Source organism: Taudactylus pleione, unplaced genomic scaffold (assembly GCF_031769625.1).
Source record: "Taudactylus pleione unplaced genomic scaffold, aTauple2 ptg001150l, whole genome shotgun sequence".
Taxonomy (NCBI): domain Eukaryota; kingdom Metazoa; phylum Chordata; class Amphibia; order Anura; family Myobatrachidae; genus Taudactylus; species Taudactylus pleione.
In genome coordinates, this window is record NW_028285551.1 from 1,045,902 (window position 1) to 1,064,691 (window position 18,790).

The 18,790-nt window shown below is 44.1% G+C and overlaps 1 protein-coding gene across 1 annotated transcript in view; it reads right to left on the minus strand.

Annotated features, from left to right (window-relative positions):
- Nucleotides 1-18,790, minus strand: part of LOC148453454 (cytochrome c oxidase subunit 7A2, mitochondrial-like) — a 29,791-nt gene continuing 11,001 nt past the window's right edge. Inside the window, exons 2-4 of the mRNA XM_088462112.1 lie at nt 17,520-17,609; nt 16,031-16,115; nt 1-117 (exon numbers count right to left, since the gene is read on the minus strand). Of these exons, the coding sequence (XP_088318238.1) occupies nt 62-117; nt 16,031-16,115; nt 17,520-17,609 (231 nt within the window). The 3' untranslated portion in view covers nt 1-61. The remainder of the gene's footprint in view (nt 118-16,030; nt 16,116-17,519; nt 17,610-18,790) is intronic.

Here is an 18,790-nt window from a genome sequence, read left to right on the forward strand (position 1 = left end):
TACACACCACGGCTTTTATTTTAGCGTCTTTCCTCAGCCATTGCTGTTTCCGCCAGCGGACTCATTTCTTCTTTGGCATACAAGCCATGATAATGTGATAGAGCGACATGCAGCTTCCTGTAATATAAAGAGGGACAATGAGAGAGCGGGATCATCACCGGATAGCAGGGATATACTGGATTATCAGCATCACAACTCAAAGAGCTCTTTAGATTAATCAGAAATAAGCAAGAATGGGTTTTGAAGATTTACTAATATGCCTTTTACACCAGTGCTAAAACCCGGGTAGCTCCTTGGTGTAAAAGGGGACTGGGTTGGATTGCCAGGTCGAGTGACCCGGAAATCTAACCCAGGTAACTTGCAGGGTTTAACAGGGGAATAACTTGTGAAACCCTGCAGTGTAAACCCGCGATCCGGGTCATGGTGACCTAGATCGTGCCGGTGACCTGGATCGTGCCGCTTGCCTGCTGATTGACCGGCTACAGTGGCACTTCAATGCCGGAAAAGCCGGGTCTGAGCCAGCTAAAATCCGGGTCTGATCCGGATTGGGACCCTGTTCCAACCTCCAGGTCAGACCCGGAATTTAGCTGTAAAAGCAGCATAAAGGGGCCTATCCATTAGCTGATAAATGTGAAAGATGAACGATTTATTGTTCAGTCGTTCAATTTATCTGCTACTGAATAGGCTCTAAACGATAAAAATGCACACTCCCGCGGACGACAAATTTGGTCTTTTTGTCTCTCCAACATGTTGGTCAATTATCGTTTATCGCTGACAGATGTTAGAAATATCGTATAATGGGAAAAAGGGTGGAAAGAGGGAGCAATTGCACAGGAAAAATGTTGATGTACAAATCAATAAGTCAATAGGGATATTAGGAAATCAGGGGGTGCTCCCTGGAGTCGTCAGTATGGTAGAAAAGAGTAAAGAGAAAAAAGAAACTCCTATAATGAGGCACACCCCGGACATCAAAGAAAAAAGATAAGGTATGTATAGAGGTCAAATATCTAAAACACAAAATACTTCATTACATTAATCTAAAATTCAGCAAAAAAACCAATAAGCAAGATTCAAAGGACAGACACACATGCAACACATAACTTAGAGACAGCCAAAAGACAACAGTAATGAATAATGCTGTTGCTATATATCAAAAATCGTGTACCGTAATGAATCTATTAGTACCCTAACAAAAAACCAATCCAGTCACTGACTGCAGATATAATAATGCACATGCACCTAATAGAATCTAGTAACCAAAAAAGGTCTAAATGTCCTGTGCATAATAGCATGGTGTAAAGTGGTTTACAGAAATGTGCAAAAATAATATAATCAGGTGACCAATAGAATAAATGCTATAACACGATAGTAAATATGAAAAAATTGAATAGATGAGAGTAATAATGGTCATAGAGGATCAATCCTCATATACAAGGCGAAAATAAGACATAACATAACAGTGTAACAAAGGTACAAGACAATGTTTAAAAAGCTATATACCGCACCAATACAATAACCAGACAAATTCTGGGATATAATTATAAGAGGCGTCCCTCTATAACAAATTGGAGAGTAGAGAAATGTATAATGTCATAATAGATATGAAAAGCAGAATGTATGCTCTTACAGGTCAGATGCTGCTGTTCCACGTCGTGAGACCCAGAGGACGTGGAATGAGTTTCACTGTCACACGGCACACATAGAAACAGTGCAGGCTGCTTCTGCTGTTCGTGCCAAAGTGTTAGTGATGTCCCTGTTGCTCTAGGCAGCGCAGAAACTCACAACACAGGCAACCAATGAGAGAGCAGGAAAGGAGATAAAGCAGCACCTGTAAGACAGACTCTCCAAAGTGGGTGTAAGGTGAAGGGGTCCTCAGTGCGCACTGGGATCCCCCAGCTGACGTGCTGAGTATTTTGTGTTTCAGATATATGACCTCTATACATACCTTATCTTTTTTCTTTGATGTCCGGGGTGTGCCTCATTATAGATATCACAAATATCTGTCACGGTAAACGACGAACGATTTTTTAATGTAAATGAATAGAAACGTAAAAAAAAAAATCCACTCAAAGAATGATGTCATCCAATATCGTTCGTCGTTCGTCTATTGTAAATATCTGTCACAGCAGCCGCAGGAGTTTTCAAAAGATAAATCTTTTGTCTTTCAGTAAGATCTGCTGATGGATAGGCGGCTAGGCCCCTTTACTCATGCACCGGTTAATGATCGTATTTGACTTGGATAATAAATGTATCTCTTTACCCAATCGATCATGGCATAGTTTGGACGTTTCAACCTCAGAGATTTGGGCATCAGCTAAATGGAAATGCTAAATATTATAGTTAAAAAGAGTTATTGTTAGAAACACAATGAAGAAATGATGAAAAAGAACAATAAACACGTTTACATGATATTGTTGTGCTTTAAACATGAAGGGTACTTTTTTTTTTTTTTTTCTAAAATATTTGAGGAACACTTCAATGAAAATTGAGCTGTTGGGCTGATTTATTGACAATAGTTAATTCAGTCTACAATAATACGCCTGAGAGCTAAACCCTCCCTCGCTTGCCGTCCTTGCTGATTCTAAAGCTGGCCACACACCAGCTAGTGTAGGGTAAGCCATTCTCAGTATGGCAACACACTTGGGGAAGGGTAGGGGAGGAGATGTATCAAGCCTTGGAGAGAGATGAAGTACCAACCAATCAGCTCCTAACTGTCACTTTACAGGTTCTCTTGGTTGGATCAGAATGCTTAGCTCTCTCTACCTGACGTCAACCTGATGACCTGACATGCCTGGTGGCCCACTGGCCACTCACCTGGTCCTGACGGCAGTGCGTCTCTAGCGTCGTCTTCTTGGTCCCAGTGGCCATGTGACCAGCACTTCTCACGGAGCGACGTTCTGGTGAGTATTTTACCCATAACCTTAACTCTCCCCTTAGTGCCTAACTGCCCCCCCACCTGCCCCCGCAGCCTAAACCTAACCCTCCTGGCAGCACCTAACCGTTGGCATTCTGAGACTGTCGACATTTCACATGTCAAAGGTTTAGGGGTCGACATTGTGGACATGTAGAACCATTTCGACATTCTAACGTCGACATTGCGGTGTCGACATTATGAATGTGGAAATGGTAACTGTCGACACTGTGACTGGACTCCCAAGTACTGAGCGATCGCATCGCATTGGGGACTGTCAATGTCATTCGCAGGTAACCGCGCACAAAGGCGGCAGAGGTCGTCTACCGTCTGCATTTGCGCACGGGATGAAAAATGAGCAGAAGGATTTTGATTGGGTCAGTCTCTATCATGCTAATCGTTATGTAGATACATGTGCTGTGTTACTGGCCCAATTTGTCATAGTCCGTGACGATATTAAAACCTATTTGTTACTTACTGTGGAAAAGGCAGTTTCAGCATGATTTTAAGTATCCGTGCTATGTAGCAAAAACCTAATGCAGGTAATACCACATATGTCCCAGTGTAAATGTTCCCCTGACAATGTGTCTCTTCACGTACACGGATATATTAATAAGCTAGTCTTTTATTTTGAAACTCATGTCCGACTAATTGGTCATTGCAGTCAGTAATCTATGGTCAGCAACACAGATGTAAACTGACCATAGGCTCCAAGACAGTGCAGCGGACACAGAGGAGGGTACGAGCAATGGCCCAATAATCAGAGTGCCTCCATACACTTCTTAATATATCACCATTCACAGTAAGAAGTTGTCTGAATGACGGTCAGGTAAATTGGACAGGTTTGATAGCCCAACAATCCAGTTTTTTTTCAGCTGTTTTTGGGCTGTAAATAAAAGATAAATCCATTTTAGTTTAGGAATCTCATTCAAGTACATCTGCAGCCGAATGGCCGTATGGTGCAAGGTGCTCTCGTAGACCTCAGCGACGCGTTTCATCTTTTTTTTATAAACAGTTTTTTGACTGCATACAATCAATTAGTGAGACCATGAGTGTTAAAGTAAAAGAAGATTAAAGGTCTGTGTCATACTGCACTGCCTACGTAAGATTAAGTGTGGGATGCATTAAGAATCGCATTTTGGACGCAATGCATTCCGCCACAGATTGCACGCATAGCGGTGCTTATTAAAGCCGTATACAAGTAGATTTAAGCAAAGGACGGCTCTTCTGATAAGACCTGTCATTTGCGGTGTGGGGATTTCTAAGTGACCTGTGAGTCCTTCTGCGCATGTGTGGGCTGCGGGGAACCCTGAGAGGGATCCTATCGAGACATTGAGGGGCATATCCAATTGGCCGTGAGGTTTTGACTGCAAAAAATCACGCGGACCTTGCAACCAATTGCTCTCCCGATACCCGCTGTATCCAATAAAAAATAATGCACGCAGGGTTTTCAGCTTTGAAAACCCTGCGGTGCGTGATTAAAAAAAACAAACAAACAAAAAACACTCCCCTGCTCCGGACGTCTGCTGCTATCTGAGCCTGGCTGCTGTATCCTCCAACGGCTGGACCGGCTCATGCGCTCCCCTGCAGAAGAATGCAGTAGTGTGTGTGTGGGGAGGGGTGCAGGGTAGCGGGGGTAGTGTGCAGGGAAGATGTTGAAGGGGTAGTTCATACCTGTCCTGTGCCTGGCCGGTCCCTGGAAGCTGTCTGCGACGCTGGAGAGAAGAACCGGAGGAGAAAGCAGCGCTGCAGAAGGTGAGTAATTAATGACTAAGCTAATTGGAAACTTCCAATTGCTTAATTAGTTATTAGGAGGGTGCCGCCAGGGTCCCAGAGTATTTCCCGAACATTTTAGGAAAAATTAGCCGCGCTCTGGTGGTGCTAAAAGAAAACCTCCTGTCGCTCAAAGACTGAAACACCCTGCACCTAATTGAATAGCAAAACCCCTGCACCTGCAGGAAAAACCCCACAGGTGCAGGATATTTGCTATTCCCGAACCTAAGTGAATACTCCCCTTAGACTGGGTCTCTTGGTTATGAATCTATATTTTTTAATTGTTTTACTCTTTAAGTTTTCTTTCTGCATATTTTATTATTTTTTTATCAATATATATATTTTTTTTATATCACTCGCTCTTTTTGGATCATCTAATGAAGACATTAGGTAAAGACAATGTTCAATATTAACAATTATTAAGGAGGCAGGTGAGGGCCCTTCTTTTTATTTTTTAATTATTGTGACTCCTGGCTTCAACCTGGCTCAGACCCGAGACAACGACCACGGGTTGAAGCCGGGCTACCTCTTTTACACTTAAGGTGCCTATACACTTGGCGATATTTTACACGATTCGCCCAATTCCGATGCATCGTGACGACAAATCGTGTAAAATATGCCCATATCATGAGTCCTCTCACGGTCATGATGCGCTTCCCCCCTCGTCGTACATCGCATCTTCATATCTGCCGTGCTGTAGGGCAGATTTACCAATCAGGGACACGATGCACTGGAATGCAGGATAGATTGTTTGTCACATTGGACACTTTTTACACCAAATCATGTGCAGGACTGCCGGAGAGCTGCCGGGGGATAGTTCAAGGGAAATCGTACACAATGTCTGATTGTGAGCACATCGCCAAGTGTGTAGGCACCTTTAAGGGGATGACCCGGCTCATTCCCAGGTTGTCACCCTTCACACTGGTCCAGGTCTTGCAGTGACCCAGGTCTTCCAGCATCCAGTGGGCGCTTGAACATGGTCTCATCTCCAAACGCCACTATCCCTGGTCAGTCAATTTCTTTCAGATGTGACCCGGGTTATCAAGACCCGAGTTGCATCTTTCACACTTGAGCTGGGTCGTTGACCTAAGTTGCAAGTCCCGGGAAAAACCCTGCTAGCAAGCAGGCTTAAGTCTGAAAGGGGTAAATGTCCAGATCTCATTAATGCATAGTATAGATGAGGTCGTGGAGAACACAATTCATGCATCATTAAAGATAATATATAAATGCAATAAAATTTTGCAATCAATAGAGGTTTTTAGCATAATCATGGCCAAGGTTATGGGCCTACCCACCATATCCAGGTAACCTCTTTAGGGTAGGTTCCTAACATACTAGGGTTCAAATCCAGAGCGCAGGACACCCCCAAACTGGCCCAGCCAAGCCGCCCCAGGGCACCACCATAATAAGAAAAGTGCAGTGTAAAAAAGATAGTTAAGAGCAGCCACAGCTGCATATAAAGAATGAAAGTAAAAAAGTGAAGTACATGTATAATAAACAAACAGTGAAGGGTTAAAATGTGTTATGAAAGAAAAATATGTTATAATGCAGTGCCCTGAAACAGATCAACCAAAGCAATCCAGGGGGACCCACGCCCCAAAAATGAACCAAAGTTGCACTACAGTATATAACTTGCAGGACTTACCTAGAATTGTGCCTAATACCAGTGTGCATATACTATACCGGACTCCATGCTTTTAAACCAACAAGGATGGGGTGCTAATCCAGACTGAAGGCGTCTCCTTTCCCTCTAATGTGCAATAAAGCAGATTAAATGGAGTACATAGGAAAGGTTCCTGGACTGCACACCCTGAATATATATATAATGGGAGGTGCTACCTGATGAGACTAATTGCAGGAACAGAAACAGACAAATCTCAGGTGCACAACTCCAAATTATTGATAATATATAAATGCAATAAAATTTTGCAATCAATAGAGGTTTTTAGCATAATCATGGCCAAGGTTATGGGCCTACCCTTTATATGCAGCTGTGGCTGCTCTTAACTATCTCTTTTACACTGCACTTTTCTTACTATGGTGGTGCCCTGGGGCGGCTTGGCTGGGCCAGTTTGGGGGTGTCCTGCGCTCTGGATTTGAACCCTAGTATGTTAGGGACCTACCCTAAAGAAGTTACCTGGATATGGTGGGTAGGCCATGATTATGCTAAAACCTCTATTGATTGCAAAATTTTATTGCATTTATATATTATCAATAATTTGGAGTTGTGCACCTGAGATTTGTCTGTTTCTGTTCCTGCAATTAGTCTCATCAGGTAGCACCTCCCATTATATATATATTCAGGGTGTGCAGTCCAGGAACCTTTCCTATATACTCCATTTAATCTGCTTTATTGCACATTAGAGGGAAAGGAGACGCCCTCAGTCTGGATTAGCACCCCATCCTTGTTGGTTTAAAAGCATGGAGTCTGATAATGTATATGCACACTGGTATTAGGCACAATTCTAGGTAAGTCCTGCAAGTTATATACTGTAGTGCAACTTTGGTTCATTTTTGGGGCGTGGGTCCCCCTGGATTGCTTTGGTTGATCTGTTTCAGGGCACTGCATTATAACATATTTTTCTTTCATAACACATTTTAACCCTTCACTGTTTGTTTATTATACACGTACTTCACTTTTTTACTTTCATTCTTTATATGCAGCTGTGGCTGCTCTTAACTATCTTTTTTACACTGCACTTTTCTTACTATGGTGGTGCCCTGGGGCGGCTTGGCTGGGCCAGTTTGGGGGTGTCCTGCGCTCTGGATTTGAACCCTAGTATGTTAGGAACCTACCCTAAAGAGGTTACCTGGATATGGTGGGTAGGCCCATAACCTTGGCCATGATTATGCTAAAAACCTCTATTGATTGCAAAATGTTATTGCATTTATAGATTATCAATAATTTGGAGTTGTGCACCTGAGATTTGTCTGTTTCTGTGCCTGCAATTAGTCTCATCAGATAGCACCTCCTACTATATATATTCAGGGTGTGCAGTCCAGCAACCTTTCCTATATACATCATTAAAGATAATGTGAGATACACAGTATAGATATCTATTGTGAAATTTTAACAACCTAATGCATAAATTCCATTGCTCAGTATTGCTCTATACAGTGGCGGACTGGGCCGGGGGGCAGGGTGCCAGCTGCCCCCCGGGCCGGTACAATTGTGCAGCACTAGGGCCGCTGCTGCACTCTGTGTGTATATACCAGTGACAGCCAGTCCCCTCCAGTGACGGATCCAGGGGGGGGCGATCGCCACCCCTAGCACACTGCTGCTTCCAGTGTGACTGCGACAGGATGCACTTACAGTGTCCCGGGAGTGTATGTTACAGACGCTCTCTCCTGTCAGCTCAGCTGTGTACCGTGGCACCGGGCTCAGGTACACGCTGCAGCGTATCACAGGTCCCTCCTCCAGCTAATCCCCAGTTACCCTATTGGCTGACAGGGCTGCCCTCATCCCGATGCGGCACCTCCCTCCGAGCTGCAGTGTGCACAGAATGCAGGTAGGAGCCGGCCAGGCACAGGGGAGGCAGCGGCCCCAGTTACCGGGAGATGACTCTGTCGATGGAGGAATACGTGTGGCTGCAGGGCACTGGAGACAGCGGCAGGCGGGCAGAGTGCAGACTACACAGGCATATGGCAGTGGGGACCCCGGGCTGTGAACCCATCTTACCCGATCACCCAGACTAGCATTATCATACCCGGATGTCAGGCGGTGGGGTCAGTGCACCCTGTGGATGAGGTCTGGTGGGGCACCTGCCTGCTGCTGGGGCTTTGGGGTAAGTGGCACATTAAATGAAAGGAGTAATGACTTCTGGGGTGGAGGATCCTTGTACTGGGCTCACAGCTATAGGGGCTCCACACTCCCTGGTATCTCATATCAGGGTCTTATAGATACCCTCAAATGCCATGCCCACCCCTGGGGAGTGAGCCTAACACTGCAGCTAACTAATGGGGCTTGCTGTCATATTCTCCCGAGCTCACCCTCACTCCTGCTGATTACATTGGGGGGGGGGGCTGGAGAGAGGAGGAATTGGGACTAAACGGTAAGCCGCCCCCCCTAACAGATAAGTCTAGATCCGCCACTGGTCCCCTCTCCCCTTTGCTGTGCCGCTGCCGCTTTGCAGACTTACCGGCGCCCCTAATGGCCGCTAACGTGATCGAAGTGGCCAAGAGCAGCTCATCCATAATACATGACATGGAAATGGCCGTGGGAGGGCTGCAGCGCATGCCCAACCACAGCTCCTCCCGTTGGCCATTGAGGAGCGACAGCACCGCTTCCAGTTACACCCCTCCAGCAACCCCACCACATGATTTGGCAACAACGTGTATGACACATGACGCTGCGCCGGCCCTTTCCTGGTCTGCCCTGTCGCCGTGGCCACCAAGATAAGAAAGGAACAACAGGCAGCCTGGCAAGTGGTGAGCGGAACGGAACCGCCACTGATTACAATGTCAGCAGCATCATGGCACCGATCCCTCTACAAAATCCACCCCCCAGACCCAGTTATTGAATGAGGCAGACTGACTGGCAGCAAGTAGATGACAGTGTATTTTTTGCTGCTGCTTATATGTATATGATGCATACTGTATATATATATATATATATATATATATATATATATATATATATATATATTAGGGGTGAGCGGGTTCGGATTTCTGAAATCCGAACCCCCCCGAGTCCGAGTCCGATTCGATTCGAGTCAGGCTCGACTTTTCCCGCCTGACTCGGATCTGAAATCGAGGCAAAACGTCATCATCCCGCCTTCCGAGTCTCGCGGGTTTTGGATCCTATATAAGGTACCCACGTCGGCGCCATTTTCTCACTCGGCTGTGGACAGTGAAGAGGGAGGGTGGGAGTTAGGGCTGTGTAGTGTAGTGTAGTGTAATGCTGCTGTTGTCCACTACTTCAAAGTCCATAGGGGCTGGCTGTGTTGTGCTGTGCTGCTGTTGTTAATAGGGGCTGTGTCCACTACTTCAAAGTCCATAGGGGCTGGCTGGACTGTGTTGTGCAGTCAGTTCTCCATAGGGGCTGTGTCCACTCCAAAGTCCTGTGCAGTGTCCCAGTCCTAAAGGGGTGCTGTAGTGTTGGCCAGGGGGTGCTCTGTCCATCAGGGGTGCTCCCCCCAAGTGCTAAAAAAATAATATATTTTCTGTGTTTGTGAATTGTGTGCGCAGTAGCCGCACGTGCATCAACAAAGTAGTGCCAAGCGTGCGCCTGTGTCATAAGTAAAGGGCCGGCTGGCTTGACCGTTAAAGGGTGCTGTAACCCCCAAAGTACACTTCAGTCCAAACCAAAAAAAAAATTATTTTCTGTGTTTGTGAATTGTGTGCGCAGTAGCCGCACGTGCATCAACAAAGTAGTGCCAAGCGTGCGCCTGTGTCATAAGTAAAGGGCCGGCTGGCTTGACCGTTAAAGGGTGCTGTAACCCCCAAAGTACACTCCAGTCCAAACCAAAAAAAAAATTATTTTCTGTGTTTGTGAAATGTGTGCGCAGTAGCCGCATGTGCATCAACAAAGTAGTGCCAAGCGTGCGCCTGTGTCATAAGTAAAGGGCCGGCTGGCTTGACCGTTAAGGGTGCTGTAACCCCCGAAAGTACACTCCAGTCCAAACCAAAAAAAAATATATTTTCTGTGTTTGTGAATTGTGTGCGCTGTAGCCGCACGTGCATCAACAAAGTAGTGCCAAGCGTGTGCCTGTGTCATAAGTAAAGGGCCGGCTGGCTTGACCGTTAAAGGGTGCTGTAACCCCCGAAAGTACACTCCAGTCCAAACCAAAAAAAAAAATATTTTCTGTGTTTGTGAATTGTGTGCGCAGTAGCCGCACGTGCATCAACAAAGTAGTGCCAAGCGTGCGCCTGTGTCATAAGTAAAGGGCCGGCTGGCTTGACCGTTAAGGGTGCTGTAACCCCTGAAAGTACACTCCAGTCCAAACCAAAACAAAATGTATTTTCTGTGTTTGTGAATTGTGTGCGCAGTAGCCGCACGTGCATCAACAAAGTAGTGCCAAGCGTGCGCCTGTGTCATAAGTAAAGGGCCGGCTGGCTTGACCGTTAAAGGGTTCTGTAACCCCCAAAGTACACTCCAAAACAAAAAAATATATATTTTCTGTGTTTGTGACTTGTGTGCACTGTGGCTGCACGTGCATCAACAAAGGAGCAGCGCCAAGCGTGCGCCTGTGTCCCATAAGTAAAGAGCCGGCTGGCTCATTTCTTAAAGGGTGGTGTAACCCACAAAGTGCACTACTCTCCAGCAAAAATAAAAAAATATTTTCTGTGTTTGTGTGCGCTTTAGCCGCACGTATATATCAATATAACATAAATGGAGGACCAAACTTTCTCCGATAAAAATAAAATAGGGAAAGATCAAGAACCACTTCCTCCTAGTGCTGTTGCTGCTGCTGGGAGTTGTTCATCATCCCAGAGAGGAAGTAAGAACATCACTACTTTTACTAAACAATTGACCCTCCAACAGTCCCTAGCGATGAGGATGAAGTACGACAGCAGTCATCCTGAAGCAAAACGTATAACTGAGGCCTTGACTGCTATGTTGGTGTTAGACGTGCGTCCGGTATCCGCCATTAGTGCAGTGGGATTTAGACAATTGATGGAGGTAGTGTGTCCTCGGTTCCAAATCCCGTCTAGATTCCACCTGCATCCTCAAAGCAGCAGCGACAAGCGTACGTCTGTCTGTTAAAGGGTGGTGACACCCTCAAAGTGTGCTACACAAACAATTAAAATATTGTTCTTTTTTTTTCTGTCTTTGTGAAATGTGTGGGCTGTAGCTGCACCTGCATCCTTAAAGCAGCAGCGACAAGCGTGCGTCTGTCTGTTAAAGGGTGGTGACACCCTCAAAGTGTGCTACACAAACAATTAAAATATTGTTCTTTTTTTTTCTGTCTTTGTGAATTGTGTGGGCTGTAGCCGCACTTGCATCCTCAAAGCAGCAGCGACAAGCGTGCGTCTGTCTGTTAAAGGGTGTTGTAACTCTCAAAGTGCTCCCAAAAAAAAAAAAATTTTTTTAATGTGTTTGTGACTTGTGTGCGATGTAGCCGCACTTGCATCCTCAAAACAGCAGCGACAAGCGTGCGTCTGTCTGTTAAAGGGTGGTGACACCCTCAAAGTGTGCTACACAAACAATAAAAATATTCTTCTTTTTTCTGTCTTTGTGAATTGTGTGGGCTGTAGCCGCACCTGCATCCTTAAAGCAGCAGCGACAAGCGTGCGTCTGTCTGTTAAAGGGTGGTGACACCCTCAAAGTGTGCTACACAAACAATTAAAATATTGTTCTTTTTTTTTCGGTCTTTGTGAAATGTGTGGGCTGTAGCCGCACCTGCATCCTTAAAGCAGCAGCGACAAGTGTGCGTCTGTCTGTTAAAGGGTGGTGTAACTCTCAAAGTGCTCCAAAAAATAAAAAACTATTTTTTTAATGTGTTTGTGACTTGTGTGCGATGTAGCCGCACTTGCATCCTCAAAGCAGCAGCGACAAGCGTGCGTCTGTCTGTTAAAGGGTGGTGACACCCTCAAAGTGTGCTACACAAACAATAAAAATATTCTTCTTTTTTCTGTCTTTGTGAATTGTGTGGGCTGTAGCCGCACCTGCATCCTTAAAGCAGCAGCGACAAGCGTGCGCCTGTCTGTTAAAGGGTGGTGACACCCTCAAAGTGTGCTACACAAACAATTAAAATATTGTTCTTTTTTTTTCGGTCTTTGTGAAATGTGTGGGCTGTAGCCGCACCTGCATCCTTAAAGCAGCAGCGACAAGCGTACGTCTGTCTGTTAAAGGGTGGTGACACCCTCAAAGTGTGCTACACAAACAATTAAAATATTCTTCTTTTTTCTGTCTTTGTGAATTGTGTGGGCTGTAGCCGCACTTGCATCCTCAAAGCAGCAGCGACAAGCGTGCGTCTGTCTGTTAAAGGGTGGTGTAACCCTCAAAGTGCGCTCCACAAACAATAAAAATATTCTTTTTTTTTTTTCTGTCTTTGTGAATTGTGTGGGCTGTAGCCGCACTTGCATCCTCAAAGCAGCAGCGACAAACGTGCGTCTGTCTGTTAAAGGATTACATCGGTGACAGCATCCAAGTAGGCATGTCAGACAGTCCGTACCTGTACTGGCAGGAAAAAGAAGCAATTTGGAGGTCCCTGTACAAACTGGCTCTATTTTACCTGTTACCCCCCCTCCAGTGTGTACTCCGAAAGAGTGTTTAGTGCAGCCGGGAACCTTGTCAGCGAAAGGCGTAGGAGGTTGCTTCCACAAAATGTGGAGAAGATGATGTTCATAAAATGAATTATCAACTCTTCCAGGGAGACCAGCCTCCAGAACGTACAGAGGGACCTGTGGTTCCAGCAGGGACGAATTAATACTCTGTGAGGATGAGGATGTACACACTGAAGAGGGTGAGGAATCGGTGGATGAGGAGGATGAGGATGACATCTTGCCCCCGTAGAGCCAGTTTGTGCAGGGACAGATTCATTGCCAGCTTGTTTTGTGGGGGCCCAAACGAACCAATCATTTCAGCCACAGTTGTGTGGCAGACCCTGGCGCTGAAATGATTGGTTTGTTAAAGTGTGCATGTCCTGTTTATACAACATAAGGGTGGGTGGGAGGGCCCAAGGACAATTCCATCTTGCACCTCTTTTTTTTCTTTGCATTATGTACAGTTTGGGGCCTAGTTTTTCAAACTGCCATCCTGTCTGCCACTGCAGTTTCACGCCTAGATGGGTCACGTGTTTGTGCCGCCCACTCTTGTCGCTTAGCATAGTCATCCAGCTACCTCGGTGCAACCTTTTGGACATAAAAACACTATTGTGAGGTGTGAGGTGTTCAGAATAGACTGGAAATGAGTGGAAATTAAGGTTATTAAGGTTAATAATAGCATAGGAGCAGAAAAACCAACAAATTCTGTGATTTTAGCTGTTTTTATGCTTTTTTTCAAAAAAATACAGATCCAAAACACAAAACCCAGAACCCAAAACACGGAAGGGTGGTTTTGGCAAAACCAATCCAGATCCAAAACACGAAGAAAGATCCAGATCCAAAACCAAAACCAAAGCACAAAACACGAAAAGTGGCCGGTGCACACCCCTAATATATATATATATATATATATATATATATATATATATATATATATATGTATATGTCATATATATATATATATTTATATATATGCTGGTGTGGACTGGCACTCCGAATAACGTTAGATAACTGCTGCCGGTACCCTCACAACAAGACAATGTAGAAGAGAACAGTGCGGCACTCGTGGCATGTATACATAAAAGACGAAAAGCGGTGGCTGGTTTCAATGTTTCAGTTCAATCCGAACATCTTGAAAAAAGTTCGGATTGAACTGAAACGTTGAAACCAGCCACCGCTTTTCGTCTTTTATGTATACATGCCACGAGTGCCGCACTGTTCTCTTCTAAGTATATATATATTTTTGTAGGGAGCATAGTAGCACTCACTTGTCATAACGCATCTGCGCGAGTGCCAAACTCAGGCTACTCTGATGAAGAAGCCAGAATATTGTGTGGCAGGTTGTGGGTGTTGAGAAAGGTCCCTGCGTGGACCAAAACGTCGACCAAAAACAACTGTCTTTTATACAGATGCAAAGATTAGAGTGTTGAGTATATCTCTCTCTTTTGGACTAAGGCCCTGATTCAGAGCCGCTCGTAAGCGGCAGTACGCTCGTTCCAAGCGATGTTCGCACATCTGCGCATGCGTACGGTTTATAATACGCATGCGCGAACCAGTCAGTGCTGCCGACAATCGTTTGTTCGTAATATAGCGAATGCCTGCTATTTTGAGTGACAGGAGGAGGCGTATGTGGGTGGTAACGGGAAGGTGCTTGAAAACGGGGAGTGGAATTCAGAACGCAGGCGTGCTTAAAGGTCAAAACGGGCGTTTTATGGGTGTGCATAATAAATCAAGCAGCGTCATTGACCACGTCACTTGGTTTTTTAATAGTCAGAACTGCTCGCAATATAGTGCTAGGAAAAACCAACCACAAGAATAGCGAGCAGTTCATACGCTGTTCGATGTACTCGATTAATCTAATAAATAGCGGACATGACGTATGGTGCGAGCGGCCAGGGGGCGTCTTTTTCAAAATTTCGACCCAAGTTTTGTTCGCTCGTTCAGACTTATAGGCGTGAACAGACCGCAATGAGCTAACAGTTCATTTGAATAGCCACCCCTTTTTGAGAACGAACGACCTCAAATAGCGTCCGACTCTGAATCAGGGCCTAAGTCTAGTAAGTGCACTCTTGTTTACCTAATATATATATATTGTTTCTTAATTTCAGCCATTTGTTTGCCCTTTAGTTAATATTGTAAGCTTTTTTGCTGGTTCCCGGAATAAAGTAATGAAAGGTTGAAGCAATAACACTGAGTTGAGTGTCTTATTGATAATATGGAGTGAATCAGTATGAATGACCACCGCACCTATGCACGTGGTTCAAATCCCGACATCAGAAGATCGGCAGCTGTGAAGATCCCGACAGGTAAGTAACTAGGCTATCCCTAACCCTCTCCCCCCTAACCCTAACCCGCCTTTAGGGGTGCCTATTCCTAACCTCGCCCCCTAGTGCCTAACCCTAACCTCCCCCCATAGGTGCCTAAACCTAACCCCCCACTCCCCGCACCCTAAACCTAACCCTCCCGGGGGGGGGTGCCTAACCCTAACCTCCCCCCGGCGGTGGTGCCTGACCCTAACCCTCCCTTCCCCTAGCCCTACCCTAACACTCCCGCGCAGATGCCTAACCCTAAGTCCCAGCCCCTAACCTAACCCTACCCCCCCCCCCCCCCCCGCGGCTGTCTGCTCCCGGCTTACCTTAGTTCGACCGTTGGCATCTTGACTGCATCCCAATCTGGAGTGCTCTTTTGTTCTCAGCGACGGTTCCGTTCACCGGAAGTTCGGCCGGAATGTTGTTACACTGCTGATGTGTTTTCAAGTATGCATAGCCACGGACACTGCTAGCGTTGCAATAGATTTAACAGGCTATTGGCACATGCAAAGGAGGGATGTGTCAATGGGGGGGTCGATTGTTGAGTGGGGGGCCCAGAACTTTCAGTGTGCCGGGCTCCAAGATTTTTTTCGCCGGCCATTATGTTTCTAGGTCCAGGAGTTTTGGCTGGGCATTACCCTAACGGGTCCAAGCTCTGGAGAGTTTCATAATGGTAGAAAAGCCGGGGCCACTTTCTTATGTTTGCCCCCAGGCTGAAAATTGCCAGCCAGCCCCTGGCTCTATATACTAAAAGTATGAAGTTATTATATATATCTATATATACATGTATGTCAACCATTACTGCTTATATTGCATAGCTGTTGTTTACCTGCAATGGTGATGCCCATCGTAATTCGGTACAGGATGAGATCCCCTGTGCCGCCCTTTAGGTGAACAGGTAAACCATTGTCAGCCTAGATAAGAGAGACAGTAATGTCATAAGGAATTATATCTCACTGAAAATATTTTACAATATTGATTTGATCAACTTATTTAATAATTCCATTAGGAACACTAGATCACCCTAAGCCAATGCACAACTGTTTGATGTAGGTTACCATTTATTTCAATTATTGAACCTCATTAGTAAATTATGCCTAAAGTTTCTCCATTAGTCCTTACTTATGCTTATTTAGACTGTCCGTTCTTAAGACTATAGAAATATTGTAACCATATTATTATGGCTCTTAGTGCTCATACTAAAATTTACTCGAGTGTATATATATCATACAAACTCGGCACTCATATGCTTTTCAAACTGCAACTCCTTTAAATACAAGGAATGTTGGTTCCAAAGCCTGTTGTTTTATTTTTATATATATATATATATATATATATATATATATATATATAAAGAACAAAACTGCGGCACTTGGAGGCTGATATTAGATAATTATATTGAATGTGTCACATAAATCTCCAATGTTTCGGAGCTCTGAGCTCCTTTGTCAAGGTGTGACAAAGGAGCTTAGAGCTCTGAAACGTTGGAGATTTATGTGACACATTCAATATAATTATCTAATATCAACCTCCGAATGCCGCAGTTTGTGTTCTCTTCTTATTCCACCCCACCGCTGAGGGTACTGGAGCAAGTTGAATTATGACAGAGGAGTGACGGTCCCCCTGGCTTTTCTGTATTATATATATATATATATATATATATATATACATATACATACACATGCACAAGCACTCTGTATATTCCTGTATGGTGTCTGTCTAACACCTGGATACTGCCCACCAAACACATGGACCCCCCTGTGGCGACAGACATATTGCCACCATTCTGCAAAAAAGGACCCTCACCTGCCCCAATTGCTCCACTTACCCACCTACCCATTTTGGAGATATCTGCAGTGGTCCCTCCATTTGCAATCATAAAAGCAGCCTTTATGGGCATCTATGGTGGCTGCTAAGTTATGATACCAAGCATCCAAGTTCATCCATGGTTCTGCTCCACCACGTTACTGAACAATTTGTAGAATAACAACGTATAATTTCAGTGCATGGTCTGGAACCTGAACCCTAGAGGAGCAGGCTGAGATATCAGGCAGTGGGGCCCACTGGGGATCTCTCCTGTACACCGGTGGACCAGTCCAACTCTGCTATAGGTTGGCCTAAAGTACTGCTTAGGACACCATCTGGTTTTAACACTATTTGAACTGAAGAACTACATTTATACGGACATCCGAATATGTACTTGTAGTCACATTGTTAGTACTGTGTGAGTAGACGTCTCAAGCACATACGCTAAGAGAAGGTAAAGGTTATTTAGGGAAATGTTCATGAATTTAAGAAAGTCCCCTCCATAGTAATACCTGGAATATCTTCTGATTCTCTGCAACTTTGTTCTGGACATGGACTCGGCTGGAGCTGGAGAAGGTTCTTGAGATCCTTTGTCCTAAAACCTGTAGAGATTAAAAAAAAAAAATCAATGGAATGTTTCACTTTTTGCAATATATACAGTGCATCCGAAAAGTATTCACAGCTCTTCACTTTTTCCACATTTTGTTATGTTACAGCCTTATTCCAAAATGGAATAAATTCATTTTTGGCCTCAAAATTCTACACACAATACCACATAATGCCAATGTGCAAATGTAATAAAAGAAAAAAACTAAGAAATCTCATGTACATAAGTATTCACAGCCTTTGCCATGAAGCTCAAAATTGAGTTCAGGTGCATCCTGCATCCACTAATGCTATGTGTAAAAAGAACACGGTAGCCGAACAAGGCCTATTTTTTTTTTTAAAACTAGAAAACCTACCGCATTAAATAAGGGACAACTTATTTTTTTATTGCATACAAAATGAGGCTTTAAAATCCCCCGCCCCCGCCGCCCATCTATGGAAAATTAAATTTTGTGTGTACTGTTTCAGTTATTGTCTGGTCACCAGACAATAACTACTAAAGGGGCACATTGTTTAAAAGAGGAAACTTCCCTATTTTTTTTTAAATCGTTTATTAGTTTTATAGAACTAGATATATAAAATAGTATTACATCTCAATAGACATAGAATCTAGAGATAAACAATAAATCTCTAATACATAACAATTGTACATATCAAAAAATATAATAACAACAAGAGAAAGAAAGGTTCTTCTATGTTGTAATAATTGAAAAAAAAGCAACCTCATAAATTGCAATAAAGCTATAGTAGAATAACTGTAATATAGTAAAAGAAAAAGGTAAAGAGATAAAGCAGAAAAATAGGGTGACTAAAAAAAAGGGAAAAGATGGGGAAGGGAGAAAAAATATAAGGTATAAATAATAATGGAAAAAATTTAAATAAATCAAATAAAAAATAATGAATAAATAAAGAGAAAATAATGAAACCAGGTCAAAATTATGAATCATAGTTCTCGTGAGGCCAGGAACGGTAACTGCCTGAGTGGAGTACCAGGAGGACCAAATAGAGTGAAACCTCTCCACTGAGTTATTCAAAAGACTGGTAGTGTACTCCATTTTAGATATAAACCAAATTCTATTCAAGAGTTCTTGATGAGTTGGAGTATCAGGTTTTTTCCAGTTACGTGCTATCTGATATTTAGCTGCACATGAGATGTGAACAATCAATTTGTTCGTAT